Source organism: Falco rusticolus, chromosome 7 (assembly GCF_015220075.1).
Source record: "Falco rusticolus isolate bFalRus1 chromosome 7, bFalRus1.pri, whole genome shotgun sequence".
Lineage (NCBI taxonomy): Eukaryota > Metazoa > Chordata > Aves > Falconiformes > Falconidae > Falco > Falco rusticolus.
The window spans coordinates 9,513,889-9,540,385 of NC_051193.1; the positions used below are offsets into that span (position 1 = coordinate 9,513,889).

Sequence of the window (26,497 nt, forward strand, 5' to 3'; positions counted from 1 at the left end):
TGTATACGTTATGTCAACCTAGAAATGCACTTCTGTACAAGATACGTTTCATTATTGGCAGTGTTTCTGTATGCTTTCAAATTAAGTTCTTCAGTTCTTTAAAGTACTGCTCTTTGCAGAAACCTTTTTTTCCACTGCAGTGTTAAGCAGTGAATTGAAACTGAAATAATATCTTGATTCATCTTGGGCTTTCTCCTTTGGTCCTTACATTAGGAGCAATGTTCTCTTATGTTACAGTGTCTTCATGCACACCAGTGAGTGGGGCAAGAGTGTTTTCTCTCTAGCATCTTTCCTGCCTTTATCAACAAGTTCTCTTAAGAAAATTACTGTGTCAGCAAATACACAACACACAATACTGTGGCTGTGAATTACTGGGTGCTGCAAGATACAGAGGGGAATTAAAAGGTCTCCAGAATTCTGGAGAAGATGGTAATAAAAGTAATAATGTCCAGGCAATCGTTACAGAGAAGTACTAATTCCCTAGACCTTCCCTGGAGAAACAATATAAAGTTGTATTTTTAAAAGGTGTTAAGTGTCCGTTGCTGTCAGGACCAAGCACAATTTGAGGTACAGCTCAGTGGAAAATCCATCCTTTTCTCGGAGTAAAAGCACCAAAAAGATCATTGCAAACTGAAGCCACAAACGAGCTGTAAGAGAAACCATCGCACTTGCATCCCCATCGCTGGCAAGCTTTCTTTTTCGGGTGACAGCCTGCAGCACCACCCCAACCCACACACTCAGCACCGTGTCAGACATCCCCAAAATCTTTCAGTCTTGCTCACAAGGCACCTGATAAAAGGTGGAAAGGCTACTTTGCAGGCACCATCACTTTATTTTACATATCCCTGCTGGAAAATACAACAGTACACTATGCTAAGTGTTAAGCTATTGGTCACGCCACTCAGATCTCCATCCACTGGACTTCCCACATACTTTTGGGAGTCAAAATCATTTTGTACCTCAGTTCCCTGAGGTAGGTTTCGCCGCTGAGAAACGATGGAAGATTTACTTTTCCTTGATCAACTGACAGTACTGCACAAAGTCTAAGCAGCACTCACAAAACATTATAGCATCATATGCTGCAAAAGAGAAACAAAATACCTGCAAAATCTGCTGCCAAGAGGTCCACTGCCTTTAACACTTTGACTTGTAAGAAACCAATGTCCTTCACGTCCTGAAAGGAATTCTTTATACACTGCAAAGAGGAAAGCATGAAGATACATTTTGTCATTCAGTAAGAAACAGAAATTACTGAACTAGTAAAGATGTATTTCATTTGTTATTCAGTAAGAAACAGAAATTATTGAACTACTAAATGACTTACATTTCTATATCCATCTTATTTCTGCTTTGTTTCAGTTCAGCAGCTGATACACCCATAAACACACATCCACTATCTCAGTCTCACTGCATCACGACCCGGAGTTTCAAGACATCACATGGTACCTGCTCCTAATTCTCCATTCACATAAGTTACATGTTAATGTTATGGTGGAGATGGGAAGGACCCTGAACGTTTATGCAAATATCATCTGTCAATTAAAACAGAAAATGGGACATAGGTAGACCTGGAGAAGCAGCATGGGTCAGGCAGGCAGCACACTACATCAGCAGCGAGGAATCTGTCCTCAAAAACATTGGCATAGGTGGTTCAAGTTCCTCACGCCTCATTCTCGCACCCCATTTCAGAGAGATACACGTATTGCTGCTTGTCCAGCTTTTGAGGATTGATGGGTGAAAGCCATCATAAGGCTTTATCTTCCAACAGTTCAAAATCCAGAACACATCCTCCCCAAAGGAGGAAAGAAAGCAAAGAATACTACAGACTCTCCATGACATTCACTCTGTCTCATTCCCCATGATAATCTTTTAATACAATTCAAGTTTGCAAAGAAAAGTATTAATTTACAACTCAAATACACGCAGGCAAATGGCTTGGGTCTATCCGCCCTGCTCATCTCCAAGTCATTCTAAACGTAATAACTATTCCGTGTAATAGTTTTCTCCGGTAGGACACATGTCATTATGACTGGACAATTCCCCCCTCCCCGCAATTTTGACTACTTTCAAAACTAGAGGAGAGAAAAACAGAAGAAAAAAAGAATATGCAAACTCACATAGCGCTGTGAAATCTGTTGCCGTTCGCTGGGGTCTCCCAAAGGGCAGACACACAGATCAGAGATAGACACGCCTGTACACGGGGCAACAGCAATCAACATTAGCAGGGACCCTGGATGTTTTGCCAGAGGCAGCTCTAAGCAATTGGTCTGCTTCATCGGCAGGGCATGAATGTCAACTTGGCACCTAGAACAACATTGCCAAGGGTTAATACGGAAAAGGAGCTGGGGGGGGGGGGGGAATAATAAAGCAACATTCATATTGACTTCAGTAGTAAGCAGGCACCAAAACTTATTGCTTGTTCAGGATGGAAAGAACACAAAAAAAAAAAAAAAGCATCTCAAAATTAAACACGGGAAACCAATTAGCCAGTTTCTATTGCACTTACTGTCAAGTTTTGCTTTCTGGTTCACCTACTGGTAAGCAGAGGTAAAAGGTTTGGGCTGCAAGTACAGTAGGAAAACTTAACTCTGGCCTGCCTCACTTCCCCTCTAAAATCCCCCAGTGTTTTGTGATGGATTTGAAACACAGTTTTATTTCACCTGGGGGAAAAGAAAAGGAGCAAATGCAAAATTTAAAACATTAGCCTAAAATAGATTCGTTTCTTTAAAGTCACATACTCCATTTTATGCTACATTATACTGTATGCCCCAATCTCTTTTACAAGCCTTACTAGAGCACACTTTCAGTGTACTGTTATATTTCCCAAAGGGAAGGACTGTCTTAAAAGTCACCCCCACCCCCGCCCCACCCCCAACCCCCTGCACATAGTACATATCATTAACCTGATACTTCCCCCCAAAAATAAAAATTAGGAGGAAAGAAGAGAAACATTTCTAAAGAGGCAATAACAAAAGATGAGTATGGGCTAAAGCAGGGAGCGCTCACTAGTCAGCCAGTCACACGCGAAGGGAGCGGTTAAACGCAACAGCAAGCCTCATCACTTGGCTTGGCTAAATGCCTTCTATTTAGAAGTCCAGTAAATGGAGTGGAACTTTTTTGAACCTCCGTAGGGCTTGGCTTTTAAGAACAGGCTGAACAAAAGTTACAGATGAAAAAGGAAAAAAAAAAAAACAAAACAAAAATAAGGAAGGAGTAGCTTTGTTGCCACAGTGCGTGGGGAGTCACATTTCTCCAAGGGATGGTGAGCGGATGATGGAGAGCGAGAGCTTTCGCTCCGCTTAATGCCTGCCGACAAGTTTTTATTTAAACTAAACTTGTTAAGGTGTTGTCTTAATAGGCTAAAATTCCACAGGGTTCCCCCAGGTGGGTTTCTTCTGGGTAAATGGTGCATGTAGTGCTCCTGATTGATCCCATTCCAGTAGTAGAGCTGGAGCGGTTTATACCCATCTGCTATAAATTGCATGCTTTCCGCTTCTTAACAGCCTATTTTCTGTGAATGCTAAAGGGGGCGAAAAAAAATAAAATCCCCAAACATTTCAGCCTGAAAACCCAAGAAGCTATGTTATGAAGTAAAAGTCATTGCTCTGATGAGTTTGTAAGTCATCCAGTAGCTCCGTGTATTAAAACACAGCTCTTTGTGTAAGCTTCTTCTGACCAGAATCCATGGGGATGACTTTGCCTTAAGTGTCCTCTTTGCTACTCACTGCACTGAACATACAACAGGTTGCAAGTTTACTCTTATTAACTGCTTTCAAGTGCTTTTAAAGAGAAAGAAAATAAACCAGGCAGAGTACCAACACTGTTCGGCGCGTAGGCTGCCTCTCAACACAGTTTCCAAGTGTGAGAGGTTGCATTTAAAGCTCATCACTACGCCTAGACTCTTCAGATAGATATGACAGGAGGAGTTACAGCAGAAGGGGAAACAAAACAACAAAAAAGGCAAGTATTTGAGAAAAAGACCTTATCACTTCCACACTGGAGGCCAACATCACCTTGGCTGCATTAACACAGCAACTTCCCAGACTGCAGCAGTTTTTACTGATACTTTAGGTATCAGTGCAAAAGGTGGAACGTACCGTTACCTTGGGGTTTATTTTTAATTTTTTTTTACAGATGAAGAAACTGAAGGAAGGAGAGGGGAAAACGCAGGGTCACCCAGCTGGTCTGTGGTTCAGCTGGCAACAGAGGCCACATCTCCCACATCAGCATTTCATACACCACCCACTCACAAGTCCACAACCGGGAAAACTTGCATTGGCGTTTTTTTATGTTAAGAACTTTTCATGGGGTAAGAGACAACAGACAACTCATTCAGACAACGGTGCATCTCCCACAAATAGGTAACCTCAGAAATCTCTCAAAGGCAAAGTTAAATATAATTCTAGCTTGTTTGGGCAAATTGGAATTGTTTCTCTTTTTAGAAGAATCTGATTAGCCAAAGGTCAGGGGAAAAAAAAAAAAAGAAGATTGAGTATAAGGGCGTGGGGATAGCAGTGATGCACATGTGGACGGGAAAACAGCAGGAGGTGGAGTATAAGCTTTTCTTCCTCAAATCTTGTCCGATTTCCGTGCAAACTAACTTCCTTAAAACATCTGTGTTCACTCAAGGTGATGGTATGCCCCTGTATTTTCTTTTGAGGAAGTGAAAAGAAAATCCACATTTACACTTGCAAATGGCAAAAGGCTTAAGAAAAAAAAAAAAAAAGACAATCTGTTTCATTTAGGTTATACAACATAATTGATCAGACTGCAAAGAATGCAGCTTGGTAAAACAATTAGACATTCAATTTACTATATAAATTCAGCAGTTTCCACACAAATGCTTCTACACTATTAAAACGAGTCTAATGATTTCCAAACTACTTCTCCCAGCCTCCTGAAACAGAAACTCTCCCTTTCCTTCTTTCTCTGCTTTCTATCTGCAAGACCTTATTACAGATAATTATTTCACAGGAAAGTGGTAAGAGACTATCATGATGGGCACAATATAAAACTAATGGAGGCAATCCACTTCTTGCTCAAAAGTTGCCTCATCTGAATGCAAAGGGCAAAACTCTCTGATTATTTGTATTTCAGGTGATGCAAACGATCTCCCAAATTAAATCCTCAGCAAAGTAATCATACTTCAGGATAGCTCTGCTTGTTGTCATCTTTTGCTACATTACATATTAAATTCAGGTACAAGCTTTCACACACCTGACTATATGTATGACCTATAGGGGATACAGTTCTGTGAGTGCACTGTGCACACAAATGTATCACTTTTTTAAAACCACAATTAATTAAATGTTTTGCTTCCTCCTCCTGATCAATATCGAGGTCTACACCTCTATATTAACCTTTAGTCCTATAGAGGATTACACCACTGCTTTAGTTTTCATTTAAAACTGTTCTTTTGACTTACAGCCCTCATCGTCAGCTGCCATTTTGCAGAGAAGTATTATTTGAGAACACTACAGAGAAAATCTGGGTTAAATTATTTGTTTAACTTTATCAGGGAATCAAATGTTAAAATTTCAGTAAAAGGTGCTGAGCTTAGCATCTTAGCAGTAGTCATGGGGTTGTATTTTACTACCCAATCCATAGTTCATCAGATTACGGTAAGTATCCTTAAATATAAATAAATTAAATATATATTAAAAAGTCTGCACACAACATTGCCATTTTTTCCCCCTGCAGAATTCTGGAAAGCCCTTCGAGGTCAGAATCATTATCACAGTATACAGAGTAAGATGCATCTATGATTAATATTTGAAAAGGAATTTCAAATGCCACAGGTGTAAGGGAGACAATTAATAAGGTCTTATTCAGACTTACTCTACAGATAAATTTTGGTTGTCTGATTCTTCCTGTATCTTGGTGAAATTTAAATTAAAGGTTTGGACACAGCCATAGTAGATTTTACTGCTCCATCGCAACAGCACGGACTTTAAAATAAGGATTGTTTCTTGTTGCAAAAGACACTGTTTCCCAGAGGCATTAATCAGAAAGATACTGGATGCACTCCAATCTCTTGGATCACGCTCTTAAGTCTAGCATTTTTTGTAAAAACTCTGTCTTGAGGTAAATACGTGAAGAAAAAAAACCACCAACATTCTGCAGCATCTCTTTTTAAGAACATATCCCTTAATGCAGAAACGCACACAACCTGGCATAAGCAATGTAACTCTGCCCGGACAAATTCTGCACACGTTAACACCTTTGTTTATTAATATACATTAAGATGGTCTCCTGCTCATAGAATGCCTCTTATTCCAAAGGACACAAAAACCACTCAATAAAAGTTACTAACAGTTCCGTGACGGCTAAATAGAGGGATCATTTCATCTGGCACCAAAACACAGCCACCCCTCCGGGTCAGGCCCTGGCAGCTGATCCACTCGAAGCTGCAGTATTTTAAGCGAGCAAGAGAAATTGGACCCAGCTGAAAAACTAAGGAGAACACAGGTAGGCTAAATGTAATAACTTAGCTTGCGATGTGCACTGACAGTGAGGGTTTGTTTTGGATAAAAAGGGTGAAATGAAATTGCACCGAACGTTTCCTCTCTATTTCGGAAGCAGATAAATACCCCAGGTGTTGATAAAGAAGGATGAAATGAAATTGCACCGAACATTTCCTCACTAATTCGGAAGCAGATAAATACCCCAGGTGTTAGTGTTTAGTACCGGAGGTCTAAAGCATTTCTTATCCTACACGTTCCACAGTCTCCACAGGCACTTCATGTCCTATTTCAACAACAATATTTTACCCTGAAACCAAATTATGCCTGGGCGAAGAGCCATGTTCTAGGGGCTTAAGGCATCCATCCTACATGAAACCCTGGGTCTAAAGGAATTAACACAAGTCTTTATTACAAAGAAGTTCAGCATTCTTGTTTACCAGACATGACTCCACCTTGTGCATCTCCTCAACTTCCTCTAAATATTAAAAATATACATATATTTAAAGGTATAACCAACACAGTCCAACCTACACAACTTTGAGGGGAGCGTAATGAATCCTAACTCCCTCCACAAATTAACCACAGAATTATTAATTCAAATCCAGCCATTTTTGCATTTTTCCTTGAAAGCTATGCAAATTATTTCAGGGCAGTTGGGGTGTGCTGCTATATGCAATGACCGAATGTAACCCACAAACATTTTACTAAAGAATCTTTCTTACAATGATATTGTGAAATCCAGAAATCTCAAAACTCCACTTGGAAGTCATGAAGCCAATAAACAGTACCTTATAATGCTTGTTTCTCCTACAGAATCCTTTTCCAGATTAGACTGCATTTGAACCCTTCATAATATACTATTTATTGGGTGTCAAAAGTTTATACTCTGTAAAAACAAGACTTGTTATTATGCATTTGGTGTTTACCTGTTCTTGCAATTGCTTTTAAAAATCTAGTATAATTTTTTCCTGTTTTGATGCTACAGTGAGTTTGCTGTGCTTAAGGCAATACCAGCAATATTTTTTTCTCCACACAGACAGCAAAAATAACCAAGGAAAATCTAACACACACAGGTTTTCCCAGTGCTGAAATCTTCAATAATAGAATAAGTGTTTTGCCGATAATTTTTTGCCACACTGAACTCCACCTGCCAGAAACCAGCAGGGAAAAAAAAAAAAAAAAAAAGAGGAGGGAAAAAACTAAGGAAGAATTGTTCCAGCATTAAGGAGACTGACCAGAGGCAAGCCACAAACACTGCTACGTTTCTTAACTCTAAACAGATATCAGAAGTAATAAAAGTAACTGTGAGAATGGAAGGAACAGATTCATCTTCAGCCACTTCTCCATGTGATGAGCAACAGCATTCAGCCAGAAAGCATTTCCTGCTCTGCAAAACCACAAGCATTTGCTGAGCCAAAGGGCATTGTTCTTTTCTGTGAATAGCTTCAAACTATTTGAATGCTTTAAGTGAGAGAATGTTCTTACGAGTTACTGTTACTTAGCAAGTTGTGAAACCCTCGCCAGGTAAGAACAGCAAACAACTGCGGACAGGTTCCCTGTCCCTAAGAATTCAGAGGTTGTGGCACTGGTCCTGCAAGCAGGTAAGCACAGGCAGACCCAAGAGGGGCTCCCGTAAATTAAATGGTTCTTGGTGCTGCTGCCATGTAGCCAACTGTGCAGATGGGTCTAGATGGCAATGCTGCAAGCCAAAAGAAGGAACAAGACGCAGTTACTACTAGGAAACCAAGACTGTACTAACACTGTACAAAATAAGGAGTCAGTGTGGAAGAGAAAGAGCACAACACAGGAGTAGGAACCATATTTTGTTCCTATTAAAAAAATAAAATAAAAGGTTGATTGCTATCCCACAAAAAGTCTCATCTGCTAACGTGGCATGAAATCATTACCTGAGAATTTGAAGCTATAATGGAATAACACAGTGGGACAAAATCTGGTATCAGTCAGGAGATGGGTAAATCACCACTGAGGCTGCCCCTGAAAATGATGTTTTAAACAACACAAGCTTGTGCAATAGAGTGGGGGACCAAACCCACAGAGATCAGTCCTCTGTGGCAGCTGGGAAGAGATTACCCAAATAAAGCAAACCCAGGTAACAGGACCCATATGTAAATGAGGCTACAAGACCACACCAAAGTGCAAACAGAAAGCAGGGACACCAGTGCCACTCTCAAGGAGCAGACCACCCGGAGCTGGCACCAGCCTGAAGGTGCAAATGGGCCCTGCAGAGCACAAGGGGATCTGGAGCAATATCACCAAGCAAACACAGGCAGATACTGCCTCCTCCCTGCCACCGTCCTCCCAAAAACGGCTGCACTGAGCTCCCGCAGTAGTTTGGATTTTACAGTCAGCAAGTGTAGGGTCAGCTTGGGTGCCTCTGCGTTCAAGTTGTGATTAACTGATTACCCATTAATAGGTTTTAATAAACATACCCTTACAAAGCCATCTGGACACGAGCAGAATGAGGAAAGAAACATATAGTGTGATGGCTGGTAATGAAAATAAATTGATCCATTAAAAAAATAATAATAAAAATCACATTATCTTTTGTACTTACCCTCCCCCCCCCAAAAAAAAAAAAAAACAACCACAACTTACGTTCCTAAAAGCTCCTCATGCTTTTTGTTATCCTTTCTCCAGACCTCAATGTCCAACATATCCTTCCTGTCAGAGAAGTAGTGAAAATCAAACTGTTCCCTCCACTGAGGATTTGCACTCTTACACAGTGTCTAGAAAACATGCAGTTATAATATTTACTTTTCTTAAATAGTACTTATTTCCACAGTAAAGCACATTTCAATTTTTCTACAAGAACAAGGCCAGACAGATGTTAGGGCACCAAGTACTAAGGTCGTTCCAACCAAAGCTCCCCAGCCCATCATGCACAGCCTCATCTTCCTGAAAACCTCTCTTTCCTGCCTCACAATAATGATAAATACAGAAGCATGACATGAATGAATGGCTGGAGAAATTCTGAAATGCAAGGTGGATGCACCAGCTCCGTTTCAGTGGACTGTGGTCATCATTCAACATCACACACTGGAAGAAATCAAGAATAAACCCTTTGAGGACAATCACCTGAAAACAGGTCTGAAGGAATTAAGGAACCCAAACTAGTACTTTTTAACCTTCTGTGTTAAGATATAGGCAAAGAAGGAGCAGCCCTGAAATTATTAACATCCAGTTTATCTGATGCCTGTAAATTGTCCCTCTGAGTTCAGTGAGATTGTTCATGTGTTCAGGTTACTCTGAGTATTCAGAGTAACCTGAGGATTGATTCAGAGGATTGGGACTTAAATCACTTACAATTCATGTCACACTACACTACCCACCATCAATATCAGCATGGCCACTGAGAGAACAGGAGATAAGATTAGCTCAGCCATGACTGAAATTTCTCCTACCTTGTCTGCTCTTCTGGACCACGAGAGACTGTACTTCATAAAATGAATAAACTCCAGGAGGGAATGTGAAGCATTGCCAACTTGAAGTCTTACTAGGGTGCAAAAGCAGTGGTCCCCAACTTCTGCTGGACCCCAGACAGAAATACTAAGCAATTAACTCGCTGCAAGCTACATGGCACTTGCCTCCCCTTTTTGAACTTCTTAATTTTCTGTGACTGCAAACAGTGCAGTCGTGTAGATTCATGACACAGGCTACGGACCATTAAAGAGAAACATAAAAAGGGATCTTAACTGGAATAACGTATGTTTATTCTAAAATAACTAACCCATTTGTTATTTTTCAAAGCTGTTTTTCTAAACAAAAACTTTATATCATGACCTTGGTTTGAGGTCCGATGTTGGGGGCAGAGTGCAGATTTCAGATGTGCCTACATCTGAACGTTATGTTCTGTAAACTTGCCCTGTACATTTTGTACAGGAGGGGATTTGTCTTCTCATCCTCCTCCTCTCTCTGTACTTCCAGTTCATGACATGCAGAGCTCTTACTTTATCAACAGAATATTATTTTAGTTGCAGCCTCTCTCTTTGTTCAACTTTATAGAGATGAAATGTATGTCTTTGTGAACCCCACTCCTTTCTTAGATTCCCATGAAATGGTACTGGATACAAATAAACACAGCCTTAGAGGAATAAAAATTCAAATCAAAACCATAGAACATTATGTACATTTGGGGAGGAGGGGGGCAGGTACTGCTATACATAACATTTTTCAAGAAAGGTGCTTTAAAAAAATAAATAAAAAGTAAGTCCTCTGCACTGGGAACCACTTTAAGTCTGCTTTTCCAGCATACCTAACATTGCAAACCTAAAATCTTTACTGGCAGAGAGCAAAACATATGTGTGATGTACATAGCTTTATTTCATTTCATACTGATTTCAAACATCCATCAATATGATGAGTATTTAAATGTACAAAACCAGATACACACATTATTGCTAACATACTATTTCTATATTGGCATGTAAAACATACATTAGTCAAATGTTAATGTCCCTGATCTGGTCTCCTGGTTTTGATCTCACTTATTCAAGAGATTTGAGAATCGTTCCATCTGAGGTAGCAATACCGGTAAAAGAAACACTAAGTACCGTATCGGCTTCAGTAAACTTAAGAAAATGCTAAATACTTACCTTGCTCTTGTATCTTTGATCTCCCAGTTTCAGGAGAATAAAAATCTCTGCCAAGCCTCCTCCAGGGATGTTCTTCCCCTCCAAAAGAGTGATGGTGACCAGCCCGTTCCACAACTGGTTCTTGCGCAAGGAGTCAGAGAGTCGCATGCTCCGCATGAAACTGGACTGAAAAGAAGTCAGCGACATGAAACATACACTCAGACCCACACTGTTATGCTCAAACTGACTGTGATATGAAAGCACCAGCAGTGACAGAGGTACCACGATCCCCTAGGAGTCAGCAGAGAATGGAGGGCAGTAGGATGCTATGGATGCTCTGCCTGTACGTTCTACGGCTGGTCCTGTGAAGGGATGGTGCTCAGCATGACAGCAAAAATCATCAGGTTTTGCTTAAACCACCAGAGAAGTTGACTTCAGATAACCTGGCTGCGCTTTGATAACCAGACCTTTAGCATTGAGAGCAACTTGTTACCTCGGCTCAGGGAAAGACACAGGAGAGCGATGGGGAGGAGAGGTGGAAAAGGGGAGAAACTAAAGTAAACTCTTAAACGTCTCCAGCTACATCCATCAAAACGCAGGTCTGTCCTCTCCAGGGAGACAGCCCACAATCACAAAAGCTATGGCCAGGTGAAAGGCTGAACACGCATCTTCCACCTCCTCAATCACTCAACCGCCTGTCGTCCACGTTAGCTCTTTGCCTGCTGCCTTTGCAGCTCCTGCTTCCAGCAACCAAGCTCACGAATCAAAAATACTGATGCCTGCTGAAAAAAACCACTGACACCACTGGGCTCTTTATCTGGAGTTATGGTTACCTGGTAGCCACATTTGTTACCTTTGCAGCTGCATCCTACATAGCATGGCTGCGCTAACAGTTTGCTAACTGGCAATATTTTATTGGACAGAGGATGATTAAATAGGCCTTTATTTGGGGGGAGTGAGCTGGAAACATTAAAACTCAGGGCTGTGCTTTTCTTCTCACAGTAAAAATCCTGCCATATTTTATTCCTGTGAAGCAACTTTTAACTTGCCACACTTCGGAGCTTCAATCATGTCATATACAGGTGGGAGCAAGATGGAGAAGAAGATTTCACAAGTCACTTTAAAACAGAACGTGTTAGCTTTAAAAGCAAGTAAGACATGTTGTTGCTAAATAAAACGATTGCAAAAGCACCTGATGTCTGAAGATTACTTTTTATGGATCAATTACCCAGCAACAAAATTCTTAAATCACGGGTGGTGAACTCACAATTTTTTTTACCCGCTTTTTACTGGTTAAAATACCCCAACTCTTTGAATCCCACCAGCATATTAATACATTTCTATTTAAACACCCCGTTTGGCTTTCCTGGCAAAGTGGTTAAAAATTCCTACCTTTAAAAAGAAAACAAGATTTTGATTCATAAATCCAGCTGCAATGTTGTCTTTTTTTTTTTTTTTTTTTTTTTAAAGTTCATCTTTTAGGCCAAAAAGCTAAAGCATGACTGTTCCCATGGACATACTTCAAAGTCCCAGCAGATATATTCCTCCCTAAACACTGCAACTATTTCAAAATCCTTTTTATAAAAAAGGGAGTAATGTCCACAAGGGATCAAAGGGCATTCTACAGTCTGGCAATCGCCTTAGAAAAATGGCAGTGCTTCCATGAAATATGCCCTAAAATAATTTTGCAGCTTGGTATGTCCTAATTTCGAATTGGATGTTTATCTTGGAAAGGCTTCTATCTAACTTGTCCATAAAACAGCTCCACTTAGCTCTATGAGCCCTGTGAAAATGGAATCCAAAGCTGGCTATTAAGGGGGCCTGGAGATTGCTTCCATATGGCGTAACAGCATGGGAGTGGAGGGCTAAGGCCTACAGCAGGCGCTGCTTGGCTTGAGCTCCCCATCTATCCGTGGACACTCGTTGCATTACACCATAACATCTGGATTATTGCTTGTAATGTCCCTGGGAAATATCCACTTCCCATCAAAGCCTTTATCTATCTCGGTTGTACTTTGAACATTTTAGTATTTAACATAGTCATGTTTGATGTGATGTACTTGCTGCTTTTAGGACCAAGGATTTTCCCTTCCCCCAGCTCCTTCCTCAGAGGAGGAAGAGGTATTTGAAGTTAGTTCACCAGAAGAAGGAAAAAAAGAAAAAAACAAAGTTTATTATCCACATTACAATTTCTTTTAAAAAACAAAGCATCCAGTTCTCTTCACAGCTTCCAGGCTGAACACGACAGACAGTTGTTAACACTTTCCGAATCAATTTGGATTCTTTTCATTCTTTAAGCAGGCCAGTATTTTAGGGAGTCACTCAGCATTGGGGGGCCTCCTGCCCAAGTTCTGCAGCACACACAACCCCACCCTTTGTCACCACTGACTTGACAGTTCAAAGGACTGTTGGGAAGTACCAAAACAGCCCAGATTCCACGCAGTCCCCAGAAAAATCAGCGCCTGCAGCTCGGTATTACTAGAGCACGTTGCAATTCAACTCTGACCTCCCAGAACAGGTGGCCCCTTGTGAATGGCCTCGTGCCTCGTTCCCGGATGGCTGCACGGCTGCAAAAGCGCTCTGTGCTCATCTCAGAAGAGGGGTGCGTTGGTCTCCAGCTAAGAGGACCTGGCTACCGTCTGCATGAGATCTAGCATCACGCTGGATAGAGAAGCCAGGATGTTTGCAACTGGTTTAGGGCATAGGGCTGATCTGCAGCACCTCAACACCAGCTCGGTGACCGCAGTCTGTGTCCAACCCCTGCCAAGCCAGCCTCACCAGTGCCACAAGCCTCTCTCCAAATGGAGCAGCATGGAGCTCGGGAAGCCTGCTCGCCTTGTGCCCCTGCAAGACAACCCATCACGTTAGGAATGCTTTGGGTTTCCTGGACCAGCCCAGGTCATTCCAACAACGTGTGCTCAGCAGGTCTGGCAGGTCTCCTGTGCCTCGTCTCACGTACAGACACACCGAAGAACCGCTCTGTGCATGCTCTGTGGCCACCTCTCCAGCCTCCCCGGGTATTTGGCAGGCTGTTCCTCTGACCACCCTGATGGAAATCCCAGCCAAACAGGCAGTGTCTCAGATTCCACTCTCAGTTTCTGGAAGGAAGCACGTCTGGGGTAACCCAGATGTGTGGGAGACCCACAGACCTGGACCATCAATGAGTCAACTTTAGTGCTGCCTGGGGAAGTCTGTGCTATGGAAAATGCCTCCCAGGTGACAAGAAAATGATTATTGCATTATTTATTTTAAAAGTCTCACCTCCTCTCTGATACTCTCCACCTACTCGTTTCAAGCTGATTTACACAGAGTTAATTGATTAAACTTCACAGCCTCCCTCTGAGTTGGCAAAACTACTACAGAGCGAAGCACAGAGAAGTGCAACCATTAGTCCCACGAAGTTACTCAGGGGCAAAACAAGCACTGAAAAAACCACTCCAAACCCCTTCCCTCCCCTCCAGCCACCACTACACTAACAAGCCTTCACAATGAGACCGGAAAAGTCGAAGTCTCTGTATGTACTGGCCAGAAAAGGAGGACATAACTGCTTAATCAGTGACAATTTTAAAGTGTTTTCATCTATTCAGCTCTTCCCTTTCCCTGCTACCTCCCAGGCTATGGACGCCTCCGCACTTGGGTACTTCACTCCTCCGGCTGCTGACCCCCAGCTCCCTCCAGCTGTGCTCCCAGACTGGGTGCCAGGTCCTTCAAGCCTCTCCTGCTATATTTTCCTGTAAACTCCGCAGTCAGCCAGCTCACACTCTGGCTACATCCCAGCCCAAAGGAAAGGTGCTTTGCAGAGGTACAGAAAAGCTGGCTGAAGCCAGGATCAGGCTGTAGGGCTGGAAAGGAGGAAACGCACGCTTTGTGAGGGAAGTTGGCACATGCCCCAAGCACAAGACACAGGACAAGTTTGCTTATTCCTTCCTGCCCCCTCATCACTTCTGAAATAGAGATAGCCTTGAGACTGGAATTGAAGGGGTTGTCTGCAGACAGAGCTCTGATTTTGGCTGGGCTCTGAGTGCAAATAACAGGCGATACCACAAAGGTCACCTTTATGAGCAGTTCCCTGCCATAAAATGGGTAACAACTTGAACAAAAAGCATCCCCCAAACAAGCCAGCCAGAAAGAAAACAATAAGCGCAACAATATCCAGAATGCTCTACTTTTTAAAACAAACTAGATGTTTTTAAAGTCTTAAAAGCCCATGTTTACAGCAGATTTAGGCACTGTGCAACATCAGATAAGTAATGAGTAATCTTCTCTGAAGCAAAAGTATGGCCTGGTCAAAGAGCAGGACCCTGCCACGTCAGGAACAGAAGATGGTGGTTCTCCCTACTGCTTTGAAAGAATATTTGCCCAGAAGACATCCCACAACTCTGAACAGAAAAAAAATCAAATTCAGTGCTCACAGTACCATTTTCAGAGTCTAGTTCCTGGTTTTAAAATGTACATAGAAGTTTCTCACACTGATCTTCAATTTTTTCATTACTTTCTGGTTCTGGTTTAAAGAAGAAAGCTGGACAACAACGAGCAGGTGGGCCATATTCTGCCTTCACAGAGCCAAATACAGGCAATGAGAAAGAATTGCAGAGCTTTGGAGAGGAAAGAGCTGGCTCATTGACCCAGCTTCACAAGATCCTTTAGGAGCTTGAGTCTCCCTGATAACACCATTTGTATATAATTTCCCTCTATAGGCACCCAGCAAATCCCCTCTGGTGCATCAGGACTGCTTTCAAATCTGTCTCTTTTCCTGACACACACAACCATGCCCCAAGTTCAAACTTGTTTTTGAAGCAATAAAGAGATGCAGAAAAATTGTACATTTAAATGACACAGCGAGGTGGCCAAGTGTGAAGTGAGCCCATCTCTCACATCTTTCATTTAAAAGGATGAGACAGGACAACAGAAAGCCTGCTGCAATCCCTGTGAAGAGGTCAACATCGAAACTGGGCCACGTAATTTGCCATTTGAGAAAACAACAACACACAAATAGGAAGACTCTTTGGACCTCTCCTCATTAGGCAGGGAAACTATTTTGCAGAGGCAGCCTCCCCTTGGGAAAGAGGAGAGGGCAGCGAGAAAGGCAAGTGAACCGACACGAGATTGCCACCACGATGCGTGACCCTGTGGCAACTGAGTCCCTCCACTCTGTGAAATGCTTGGAGAGCGTCGCTGCCCACGGGGTATTGTGGGATAAAGCCAAATACAATGAGGCAGGCAAAAATGAAATCTAACAGCCCACGCAGAAGGAAAAAAAAAAGAAGAGTGAGGGATTTTCCCCCGCGATGAGATGCTGAGGAGCACTTCGGTCCGGTCAGCCTTTCAGCCAATTTATTCAATCAGCTTAGGCTATCAAGGTGGCAATTGCGTCGCTTTTGTTTCAGGACTGAACTGCTGCGGGTCAATCCACCCCAAGCAAACCTGCTTATTTGGTTCATAGATGTTCAATGCTTAAAGATTATTCAGCTGTACAAATGCTGGAAATAGCGTGCAGGGCACTCAGGGTGAGACTCAAGCCACCTGGGACAAACAAGGCTACTGAGCATCAGCATGTGGGGCACCGGCAGAGATAGCTACCAACTCCCTCTGCGCCCCAGGAGGAAAAACAGAAAAGAGAGGAGAGCTTGCCAACACACAGCTATGAGTGCATATATTAATACTGCCTAATAGTACCCTCTTCCCTTTGCGATGCCACCCTCCATGAGAAAAAGAAGAAAGCTGTGGTCTTTCAAGACAGCTCCCACAGAGGACAATGGTGTTCTCAGCTCCCATGAAAAATGAGGGATCTGGATGTGCTGCCCATGTCTTGGGAGTCCGCCCAAATGTGCAATGATTCCCTTCTAGCAGCAGTGAGAAATATATACTGTGTAATCAACAGATACCTAAATCATCCAGTTCAACAGCTCTTGCACTGAAATGATTTAAAAGACAATATTCAGTTGCTGAAATCCTTCCTGCATACTATCTCTAATGACCGTGAGGCAACCATAGCTAGACTGGAGATCTTGGACTGCTGCTGGTTTTGTTGTTGTCTGAAATGTGGCTTTTCCTTCAAAAAACAAGGGAGCCCAGAGAACACACATGAAGAGTGTACAGTATCCACAACAGCCCACGTGAACCCCTTCACCAGTCTGACGTGGAGTTGCATCAGGTATTAATACCACCAAACAGGGGTACTGACCATCTGGGGTGAATCTGGGAAGCCAGAAAGAATCCAGTGATTAACATGAGAAAAGACTCATTTAGGACACCGATGTGCCAAATCTGCATGAAGATAACATAAAGTGGTCAAACTGGAGAATAATCAGATTTCTTTCATACAGGCAATACAGATTAAAAAAAGCTGTGAAAGTTATATTCATTTTGTCCATTCTTAAAATAAGTTATTTTCCCTGTATTTGCAGAAGAAAACCTAAATATTACAATAGAGGTCAGCTACAGTTCAGCACAAAAAAAAAAAAAAAAAAAAAACCAAAAACCAAAACAGGAAAACTCTTTGAAATAGAAAACTTTTATTCGTCTAAATCTACAGAGATGAAATTTAGACTTGTCTCTGTTCAGCTGCTCAGATGGCAGGTATACGGCCTTTTTACCCTGCAACAGCCAACCAGAGCCAGCTCTGTAGCCAAGACCAAGCTCTCCCCACTTCCCCTGCCCCCCCTTATGCCTGTATCTTTATCTCGTCCAGCAACATTGTTTTCTACCCCATCATACTCTCTGGCTATTCTTCCGTAACCTCTTGTGCCTTCCCTAGACACCTATATTCCCCATGCACACAATTTTTCTTTCTAGCCTTTATGTTCTGCCACAAACTGCTAGTACTGCTTCCACAGACCAGAGTTTCCTAACTAAAGATGGTTATTGATGTACAGTACTAGTGTTTTAGTGCAGTAGCAGAATCAATAAACTAGGAAATACTGCTTTGTCAGATTTTTCCAGCGCATGCTGGGAAATACTTTTTACTGCCTTTGGATGGTCACAGAGCTTTAGAGATCACACTGGAGCATGAACTGTGTCTTCCCTAGGAAGAACTGAAGCTCTCCTACCCTCTAGTGACTGGAACAGAATAGAGCACAGGGTTGCAGCTTTTTTTTTTTTCCCCCCCCTTCTCTTTTAAACAATACTTTCACGTCTCCTAAATCAGTACCAGGCTTCAGCATCTCCTGATTTTATTTTAAAAGATGCTAAGGCTCTAGTCAGAGTCCTGAGAACTCAACGACCTGACAGTATGGCTTACAGCTGAAGGTCCAAAAACCTGTATGTAAATAAATTATTCACAATGCAATGAGATATAGTGTACAACCAGGGAAAAAAAAAAAATCCAGTGACAGCAACCAAGACAGAAGTTTGGCTATTCTGGACAAAACGGACCAGAGTTTAAAAACTTGGCTCCTTTTCCCAGGACCCAAAGCCAACCAGCATCAAGAGACAGCTGTGTGTGCACGCGTGAGAAAAAGGGGGATCGAGCTACACTGAGTGAGGGCACGGTAATTTCCCCAGCTTTAGTTAAAAACTAAAGTGCTGAGCTCTTCAATTATTCCATCACTTTCTGTCATACAGCATTCAGGGATGCCTGGCGGCTCTCTGCATCGAGCAAAGGGCTGCGATACCCCTGGAACCGCCGAGCTGCCGTCCAGCTCCGAGGGCTGTACTTTGCAGTTCTTGTATTGACAAAAATACACTTGCTGGCACAATACCTGAGAGGGTTGGCTCCTCTGCATAGCACACCACAGTTGTAATGAATGAAACAAGAGGATGTTAATTATTCAATTTATTTAGGTACAAACCAATAGTTACATAGGGAAAATATCAAGATGCATATGTGTTCTCGTAAGAGCCAAATACAGCTTTTCAGAAAGTTAGACTGTATAGCTCTCAAGCTGGGTACTGGGGCCTGCAGTTCCTATATCATTGTTATTTATTCAATAGCAAATTAAAGCTTTGCAGAACAAATAAAAAGCCACAGTCTGTTTCCCGAACAAGTTAAAATCTAATGCAAAAATGGGACAGTACAGGAATATAAAAGTAACGGAAGCCTTCAGAGATACCACAGAAGACCAAGGGAAGCATGTTACACAGATATGTACCAACACACAAGTCTTGGAAATCCTGTGACATGGCTGGTAATGAAAACTCCCTGCTCGGTCTCTATCCCAAGAAAAAAAGGAATTTCAAACCCCACAGGATAATTTTGCCCACAAAAAATAACAGCCTCACAAAATTCCTCCCATGGCAAGAGGCAACCCAAACGAGTAGCCCTGGGATCCAACAGACCCACGTTCAGCTCCAGGACCAACTACCAGTCACCTTTGGGGTATCCTTAAACAACTCAAATTGTCTACAGCACCTATTTTTGGTTGAATTTATACCCATTTCTTTAGTACAGACAGGGTTCTTTCTCTTTCCACTACTCTTTGCTAAAAGGGGTCTTACTCTCGTTTGCCACTAGACCCCACCATTCCACCTACAACCAGAAAAAAGCAGCAATTCCTCATCACATTGAAAAAAAAAAAAACAACCAAAAAAGCGAAGGGTACCACAGCCACTACATTCAGGCAGGTTGCATCTATACTTCAGGGTTTTCCTATGTTTACCCTTTCCGTTTCAGAGGAGGGCATAGATTTTGGGAGGGGGCTTTTTTCTTTTTAAGAGAAAAAAGTATGGATTACCTTGGATGAAGTTCGCTTCTTCCGACTTGACCATCTCTATTCATGAGTCCCCACCATTGTATCAAAGAGAACCCAGAGAGAGGAAACAGAGGAGGAGTACAATGGAGAAAGCGTTTAGTAAAATAATTCAAACAGCAGCATGTCAAATGTGTTAGAAAAGCTTATTACCAAGTATGGGGCTGGATCTACGACTGCATTCATCTACCTCCCCTCCCTCAGGGAACATAACAATCAACAAACTCAAAATACCTGCATTGCACCAAAAAACAGAGAAAATTAAAAAAAGTAATAAAGAATAAAAAGTGGAGGGACCCAGAGTCATTAGTAAGAAACATGGCTTATACTTCTGGTGCCATCTGGTTCTACAGTAAGCTAATTTAAAAAGGAGAAAAAAAAAATCATCTTGCTGTTAAGTGCTAACGTGGACAGAGCCATTTCACTATTCTGATTCTACTGGAAATGGCTGAGCAATCTGCATTTGAAATATGAGGGCTTAAAACATCGTCTTTAAAAAAAATTACAGTGTGCACCAGCTCTTCTATCATCTGCACTCTGAATGTTAACCAAGCACCCAAGAGTACCAAAAGCTGCTACTTTAAACCAATGTATTTTCTGTCTCACTGGCTAGGTCCACTTTAGCACATGCCTTCCTTAAAATCCCAGAAGAATTCCTGAGGTTCTTTTGGCTGAACTGCTTTTTTGCTAAAGTAACTTTATGTCTTTTCTTCATCCCTTCCTGCAACCCAGTGACATGTGCGCCAACAACACACTCTTGTACAAGTTAGAGGGGGAATTCAACATCCCACATCGAAGCCATCTCACAATATAGCTATATAAATACAGCCAACAGTGTTTTGAATGTTGTCATTAAGCTTTTAAATAATCACATATGGAGGTAGAAATAACTCTACAATTATTTTAATAGTGAGATTTCACAATTCTCAAAAAGGCAACTATTTGCAAAATAAATAACGAACAGCAGACGCTCCACATTAGCTTTTTCTTATTTTGTGTTCCAACCCCTTGAAACATTTCTGTTTCTATAAATAATCCCATTCAGACTGGAATTCTATACCTGTAATTCAATAATGTGCTGTAAACAGCAAATTTCATATTAGACTATATAGAAGAATATAGGGATATTTTCTCTTTACATAGGTATCACACATATTTAAAAATAGCTCTGGTTTTCAAGTCAGTCCAAGCAAATGCCTGCTTTTCCCCATCCCTTGCTGGCCAGAAGCAGGATGAGTTCACCAACACAGGTATACTCCACACACTGTGCAAAACACTAGTAGGAATCTTAAAAGACGAAAAACAAAGCAAAAAAAAAAAAAAAAAAAACAAAACACGTGCAGGACCTGAAATTTGAAAACTAACAGCTTCAGTTGTGGTGTTCCCAGCCTCTTCCCAGGTTCTCCTGGGTTGCTAGCATCACTGAATGCACCATATTTCAGCATCAGGAGCCAAGTTCAGTTGAACTCTATCAAGAAACTGTCAGTGGCAAAATCAGGGTTTTTACAAGCCGTGTCTTCCTCTCAGCCAGTGTGCTCCTCTGCAGGATTGGCACAGTTTAAGTCTTAACATCAAACCTCTGCTTTTAGATTTCACATGGATACATTTTTTCATTGTCATGAAAAAAAAAGAAAAAAGAAAAAGAAAAAAAGAAAGAAAAAGAAAAATAAAAAAATAATTTTCCTCGGTGGAAATCAGAAAGCAGTATGCTCTGGAATAGCCATCACAGCACGGTTCACGCATTCAGTTCAGCAGCCTGCGCAGTGCGGTGGCAGAGACCACATGCCTGGCACACGGAGAGCGCTGCCACAGCGCGCATCACAGCTCCAAGACAGAAGCATCCAGCTACAGATGTCTATGCAACTTTTACCCCTTTAAAAATATGGGGCTTTTTTTAAAGTTATGATCTAACTCTATTTCAATATTGAGTCTCAGAGGATGAAAATAAAGGTGGCATTTCCCAGTAAATCAGATTATGCCAGCTCTTCCCCCCACCCCAGCATTCCAGCTATAAATTTGATTTCCTAAGGCACTTACATTTCTCTTGAAGTCTCCTTGCTTCACTGCTAGACTCAAGTTTAATACAATCACTCCCATATCATCTTCTAAACTGTTGGGATCCTCCAGTTTTAAAACCTGTTCAGTAGTTCTACAAGCAAAAAACAGACAAGCATTTATTGACTCCAGTAAACTCGAGTTGATTATTAAAGGTCACTCTGAGCTGTGCAAATTTCAGCTTCTTGTCTGAAATTCCCAATATTGAGTTTAAATGTTAAAATGGGAAACCGGGAGGGTTCCTTCTAACAAAAAACACCCCCCTTTTAATAACACAGCATAGTGTTTATATAGCATTGCTTAATACTTGTAACTCACCACCCACCGAATTAAGTTAGTACTACCTCCACTTCACAGGGAAGAAGAGTGACAGGGAAATTTATCCAAGTGAATTTTCTAACATTTTCTGGGATTTGACACTGGAGATATTTATTCTGCCTTATCTCTGCCTGTGTGTAATCTCTCTCTGTGACTCAGTTTACTCTCTGAAAACAGGAATGCTGGCATTTATCTGGTGGCTCTATCTCATGGATAAATTCATTAACGTTTCTAGAAATACAGATACAGCAGCCATGGGAGCTATAACGTACCACCACAGGGAGAACTCTTTTTTTTTTTTTTTTTTTTAGAAAGAGTCACACAGCCAGCAAGAGAGTATAAAAGAGAACTAAAACTCGAATTCCTGGCTTCCAGCTCCACATTGAGATGAAGCAGCAGCAGACAAAAGGCGCAGGGCTTGCCTCCGCACTAAATCAGGGCCAGATGCAGCTGCCACAGGGACGCATGGCTGCGGGGGGAGGCTGGAGCGGGGTGCTTGCAGCAGCCAGGCAATCCGCCCCTCAGCCCAATTACGCACAGAAAAAGGCACCCCGCGCTACGTGGGGCTAAGGGGGGGGGGGTCTCAACCTTCTCCCCGCTTTCTTCTTCCACCTCCGTAAATTATTCTCACGTAGCACTCCCTAAACAATGCCGCATATAGAAACTCTTATTCTTATTCCTAGACACAAAAAGGAGAGGGTGCCTTCTGCTGAACTGCTCCACCCAGGTTGGATCTGAATCCAGTACATAACGCCGGATAAACATGTGCATGTACAGGACTAATCTCAAGCCATTTCTATCTTCTATCAAAATAACTTTTCATGAATAGACAAATTCCACGCTAGAGCACAAGCGTTTCATTATTTTCCTGTTTCTCAATTAAGCTGCATTATTAACCTTTAATTAAATAAACATATTACCTATTGAGTTCAAGTTCAGCGAGTGCTACGAAAGCCGAACCCATGAAGTCTGAAGAGGTTAAATCTCGATCGTACACCTGGTAGCAAAAAAAAATAAATATTTCTAATGTTCACATCATAAGCCAGCTTTATCCCAGCCGGTAAAAGAACAGATATTTTAAGCCCTTTCAGTGCAATTTTGTATTTGAAAGATCAAAGCTTAGATAAAATTCAGGGATAATTTTCCATCTCTCTGCTTTAATTTGTATTTTTAACTAAATATTTAAACAGCATTTTGGAAGTATCTCCTTAATATTATGTAAACAGAGACATGTGTGCTGCTATGGATTGTGCCTGTTCCTTTATGCCCTGTGCAACAGCATAATGAAATGCTGCACAAAAATCAGGTACTTCTGGTTACAGATGTTTTAGCAATTAGTGCTCGCAACTGGTAGCTTGCGGTTCTGGTAACTGTAACGTTACTCATAATGAGAAAAGGCTTTGCTACTTGTCACAGCTGCATCCCAGGTAATAATTCTGTTCAACCCAGCCAAATTACACTCTTAAAACGTGCTTATGAAACCGCTATTGGTTTCACCGAGCTTGCACAAGCACAGTAAGAGCGGGGAGAATTTAGCTCCATAGCTTTAAACATACCCAGTCAAGGAGTTTTATTTCAACTTGGGTTTTTGCAGACGGAAAGCAAAACATGTGAGTAAAGTCTGGAAAAGACATATGTGCATTTTAATTTGAAATTGCTGAAACTCTTAAAACCGGATTGTGTTTTAAGTTACACTGCTACAGCGAATAAAAATCAATACATTTCTAAAGTTGAAAATGATTGCCTAAAAAAATATAGATCCATCTTTCAAAAATCTAAACCCAAAACCTACCTTGATCCAGAGTTTCTGATTGAGGGTCTGTACAGGCAGCACTACAGTTTCATCCCAAACTGGGTTGAGGTTCTTGTAGACTACCTTACTTTTGTATAGAGTTTTCCCATTCAGTTTAAACTTCACATATGGGTCACTTGTACCTGTGGTAATTAATAAAGAATAGATTAGCATATCCCCACGTAAACCCACAATATTATAGTTACATAAAACAATACATAACAATAATAAATGGCAATGAGTAATTTTATATATACATGCATATACTTGATTACCTGTAGAAAAACTGATAGCTCATACAGGAACTCTATAGAACAGAAGCACAAAGTTGTTTGAAAGCAGCAACAAAAATTCTTCATCATTCACTCAATCTCTGCTGTGTTATTTTTAAAGAACATTAATTATTCTTTAGTAACTTAGTTACGGTTTTAATGTGGGAAAAAAGGAAACAGCAGCAGGGATGAACAACTGTTTACAGGCCAACTCACAACACAGACAGTGGAAGAAAGAAAATGCAATCCTGTGACTATGGATATATCAAAAGACCAAAACTCAAAAGCATCGTAACTTGGATAGGAGCTCCAAGGAAACCAGTAACAATAGCTAAAATACCCGTCAGGATTTCATCACTGGAGTCACTTGCCAATTTACTTAGCACCAAATTTCAAGTTTCAGTGAAAAAATACTGACATTATTCACCAGCTCAGGATAAAAACCACACACAGAATAGACTCCATAAAGGCAACAAACAATATTCAGGTAACACATTTTTTAATCCAAGTGGTATAATTTGCCATGGCAATAATGTCCCATATTTTTATGGAACAGATGTCCATGGACAGAGCATGAGGCTCGTGCCACTCAGCAGCAATAGAAAGACTTGCAGCTGTCAAAGGAAAACAGAAGAGGGAATCAACTTTTTATCATTGTTATTAAACCAGCGGCATCTGCACTAACACCAACCACCACGTAGGACACCATACCAAAGGGCGAATAAGGTACATGAAGGATTTAATTAGATAGTTCATTTAGTAACACATACAGACTTTGCCAAAAAAAAAAAAAAAAAGAAAAAGAAAAAAAAAGAAAAAAATCAGGGGAAGAATAAAACTGAGGTGTAGCAGCATATACAATTAACTGATCCCAGGTGCCATTCATCTGTCATATTCAATATTGTCTGTATTATACCTTATATCTGGAATTAAACTCTCCTAACAGTTCAATTTCATTAGAAGAACAGCACACAATAGTCCTGGCTGCCCCCCAGCCTGCACTGTGGGCTGCCGGCAAGAAAAGATTGACTCCTCCGCCAGACTTCACATGCAGAAATAATCTGAACCTGTCCTCCCCTGGTTCCCATTGGGATACTGGCCGACAAACACACAGCAGCTCAGGATAACCCAGTGTAAGACCAATACTCTGTCTTGCCAGTAGTTTGGTGGAACAGTGAGAATGTGAAAAAAAAAAACCCCATACTTAAACATCCAAAGCTCTGGTTAGTGTTGTATGAAGACAGACTTAGATTCATGAAAAAAAAAAAGTTATGTGTTAGCATTTATTTGGAATTAGGTAGTACTGTAAAGAACTGTGCTCCTGGGACATACAGACTTATTTTTAAGAATTAGAGAAAGTTATTATGGTTTTAATTTCAAAAGGGAAGGGTGGTAGAGCCCTGGCCAATTTTGCATATGAAGGGTCTTTCATTCACAGAAGGAAAATATCAGTTGGTTTTCAAATAGTATCAGCAGCTGATCCTTTTCCTAAGTAGTAATTGTTGAAATCAACCCCCCTCTGTGAAAAAATGCTCCAAACTTAAAAAGAAGCTTCTTTTCCTTCTTCTCTAAGGGAGAATAATAAGGGCCTGATCCAAAGCCAGGGAAGTCAGAGGGCAGCTTCTCACTGTTTTCAACGGGTTGGGAATAGACCTTTCCCTAGAATACTTCTCAGAACTACAATTATACTCCTATATAAAGTGTACAGCATAAAACCAGCACACTTTCCACAATGAGTGGCAACACAGAGATAAATCGTAGCCCTACAAGGTGGGCAGTAGCCCTCAGAGGATGCAGAGGTTCAAAAAATACCAGCATTGAGCTCTCCTGTGTTGGTTACTTGCAGCTCCTTTAAAAAGAAAGAAAGAAAAAGAGAAAAGAGAAAAAGAGAAAAGAGAAAAAGAGAAAAGAGAAAAAGAGAAAAGAGAAAAAGAGAAAAGAGAAAAAGAGAAAAGAGAAAAAGAGAAAAGAGAAAAAGAGAAAAGAGAAAAGAGAAAAAGAGAAAAAGATAAAAAGAGAAAAGATAAAAAGAGAAAAGAGAAAAGAGAAAAAGAGAAAAAGATAAAAATAGAAAAAGATAAAAAGATAAAAATAGAAAAAGAGAAAAAGAGAAAAGAGAAAAAGAGAAAAGAGAAAAAGAGAAAAGAGAAAAAGAGAAAAGAGAAAAAGAGAAAAGAGAAAAGAGAAAAAGAGAAAAGTTAACTAGCTTTTATTTACAGAATAACCAGGAGCAAGGTGCATTATTTAAAATAACGATAATAGGAATAATAATGTCCACAACCTATTCTGTGTATGGAATAGCAACTGGCCGAGACAA

The 26,497-nt window shown here is 41.1% G+C and overlaps 1 protein-coding gene across 3 annotated transcripts in view; it reads right to left on the reverse strand.

Moving 5' to 3' along the window:
* Window positions 1-26,497, reverse strand: part of MCTP2 (multiple C2 and transmembrane domain containing 2) — a 109,704-nt gene that overhangs the window by 63,372 nt on the left and 19,835 nt on the right. For 2 of the 3 annotated variants that reach the window (XM_037395846.1, XM_037395845.1), the window contains exons 4-11: window positions 23,909-24,051; window positions 23,037-23,113; window positions 21,781-21,892; window positions 19,729-19,764; window positions 11,078-11,242; window positions 9,081-9,211; window positions 2,118-2,304; window positions 1,102-1,195 (exon numbers count right to left, since the gene is read on the reverse strand). In XM_037395846.1, the coding sequence (XP_037251743.1) occupies window positions 1,102-1,195; window positions 2,118-2,304; window positions 9,081-9,211; window positions 11,078-11,242; window positions 19,729-19,764; window positions 21,781-21,892; window positions 23,037-23,113; window positions 23,909-24,051 (945 nt within the window). Of the gene's footprint in view, window positions 1-1,101; window positions 1,196-2,117; window positions 2,305-9,080; window positions 9,212-11,077; window positions 11,243-19,728; window positions 19,765-21,780; window positions 21,893-23,036; window positions 23,114-23,908; window positions 24,052-26,497 lie in introns of those variants that run through there. The other variant, XM_037395847.1, reaches the window with a different exon arrangement.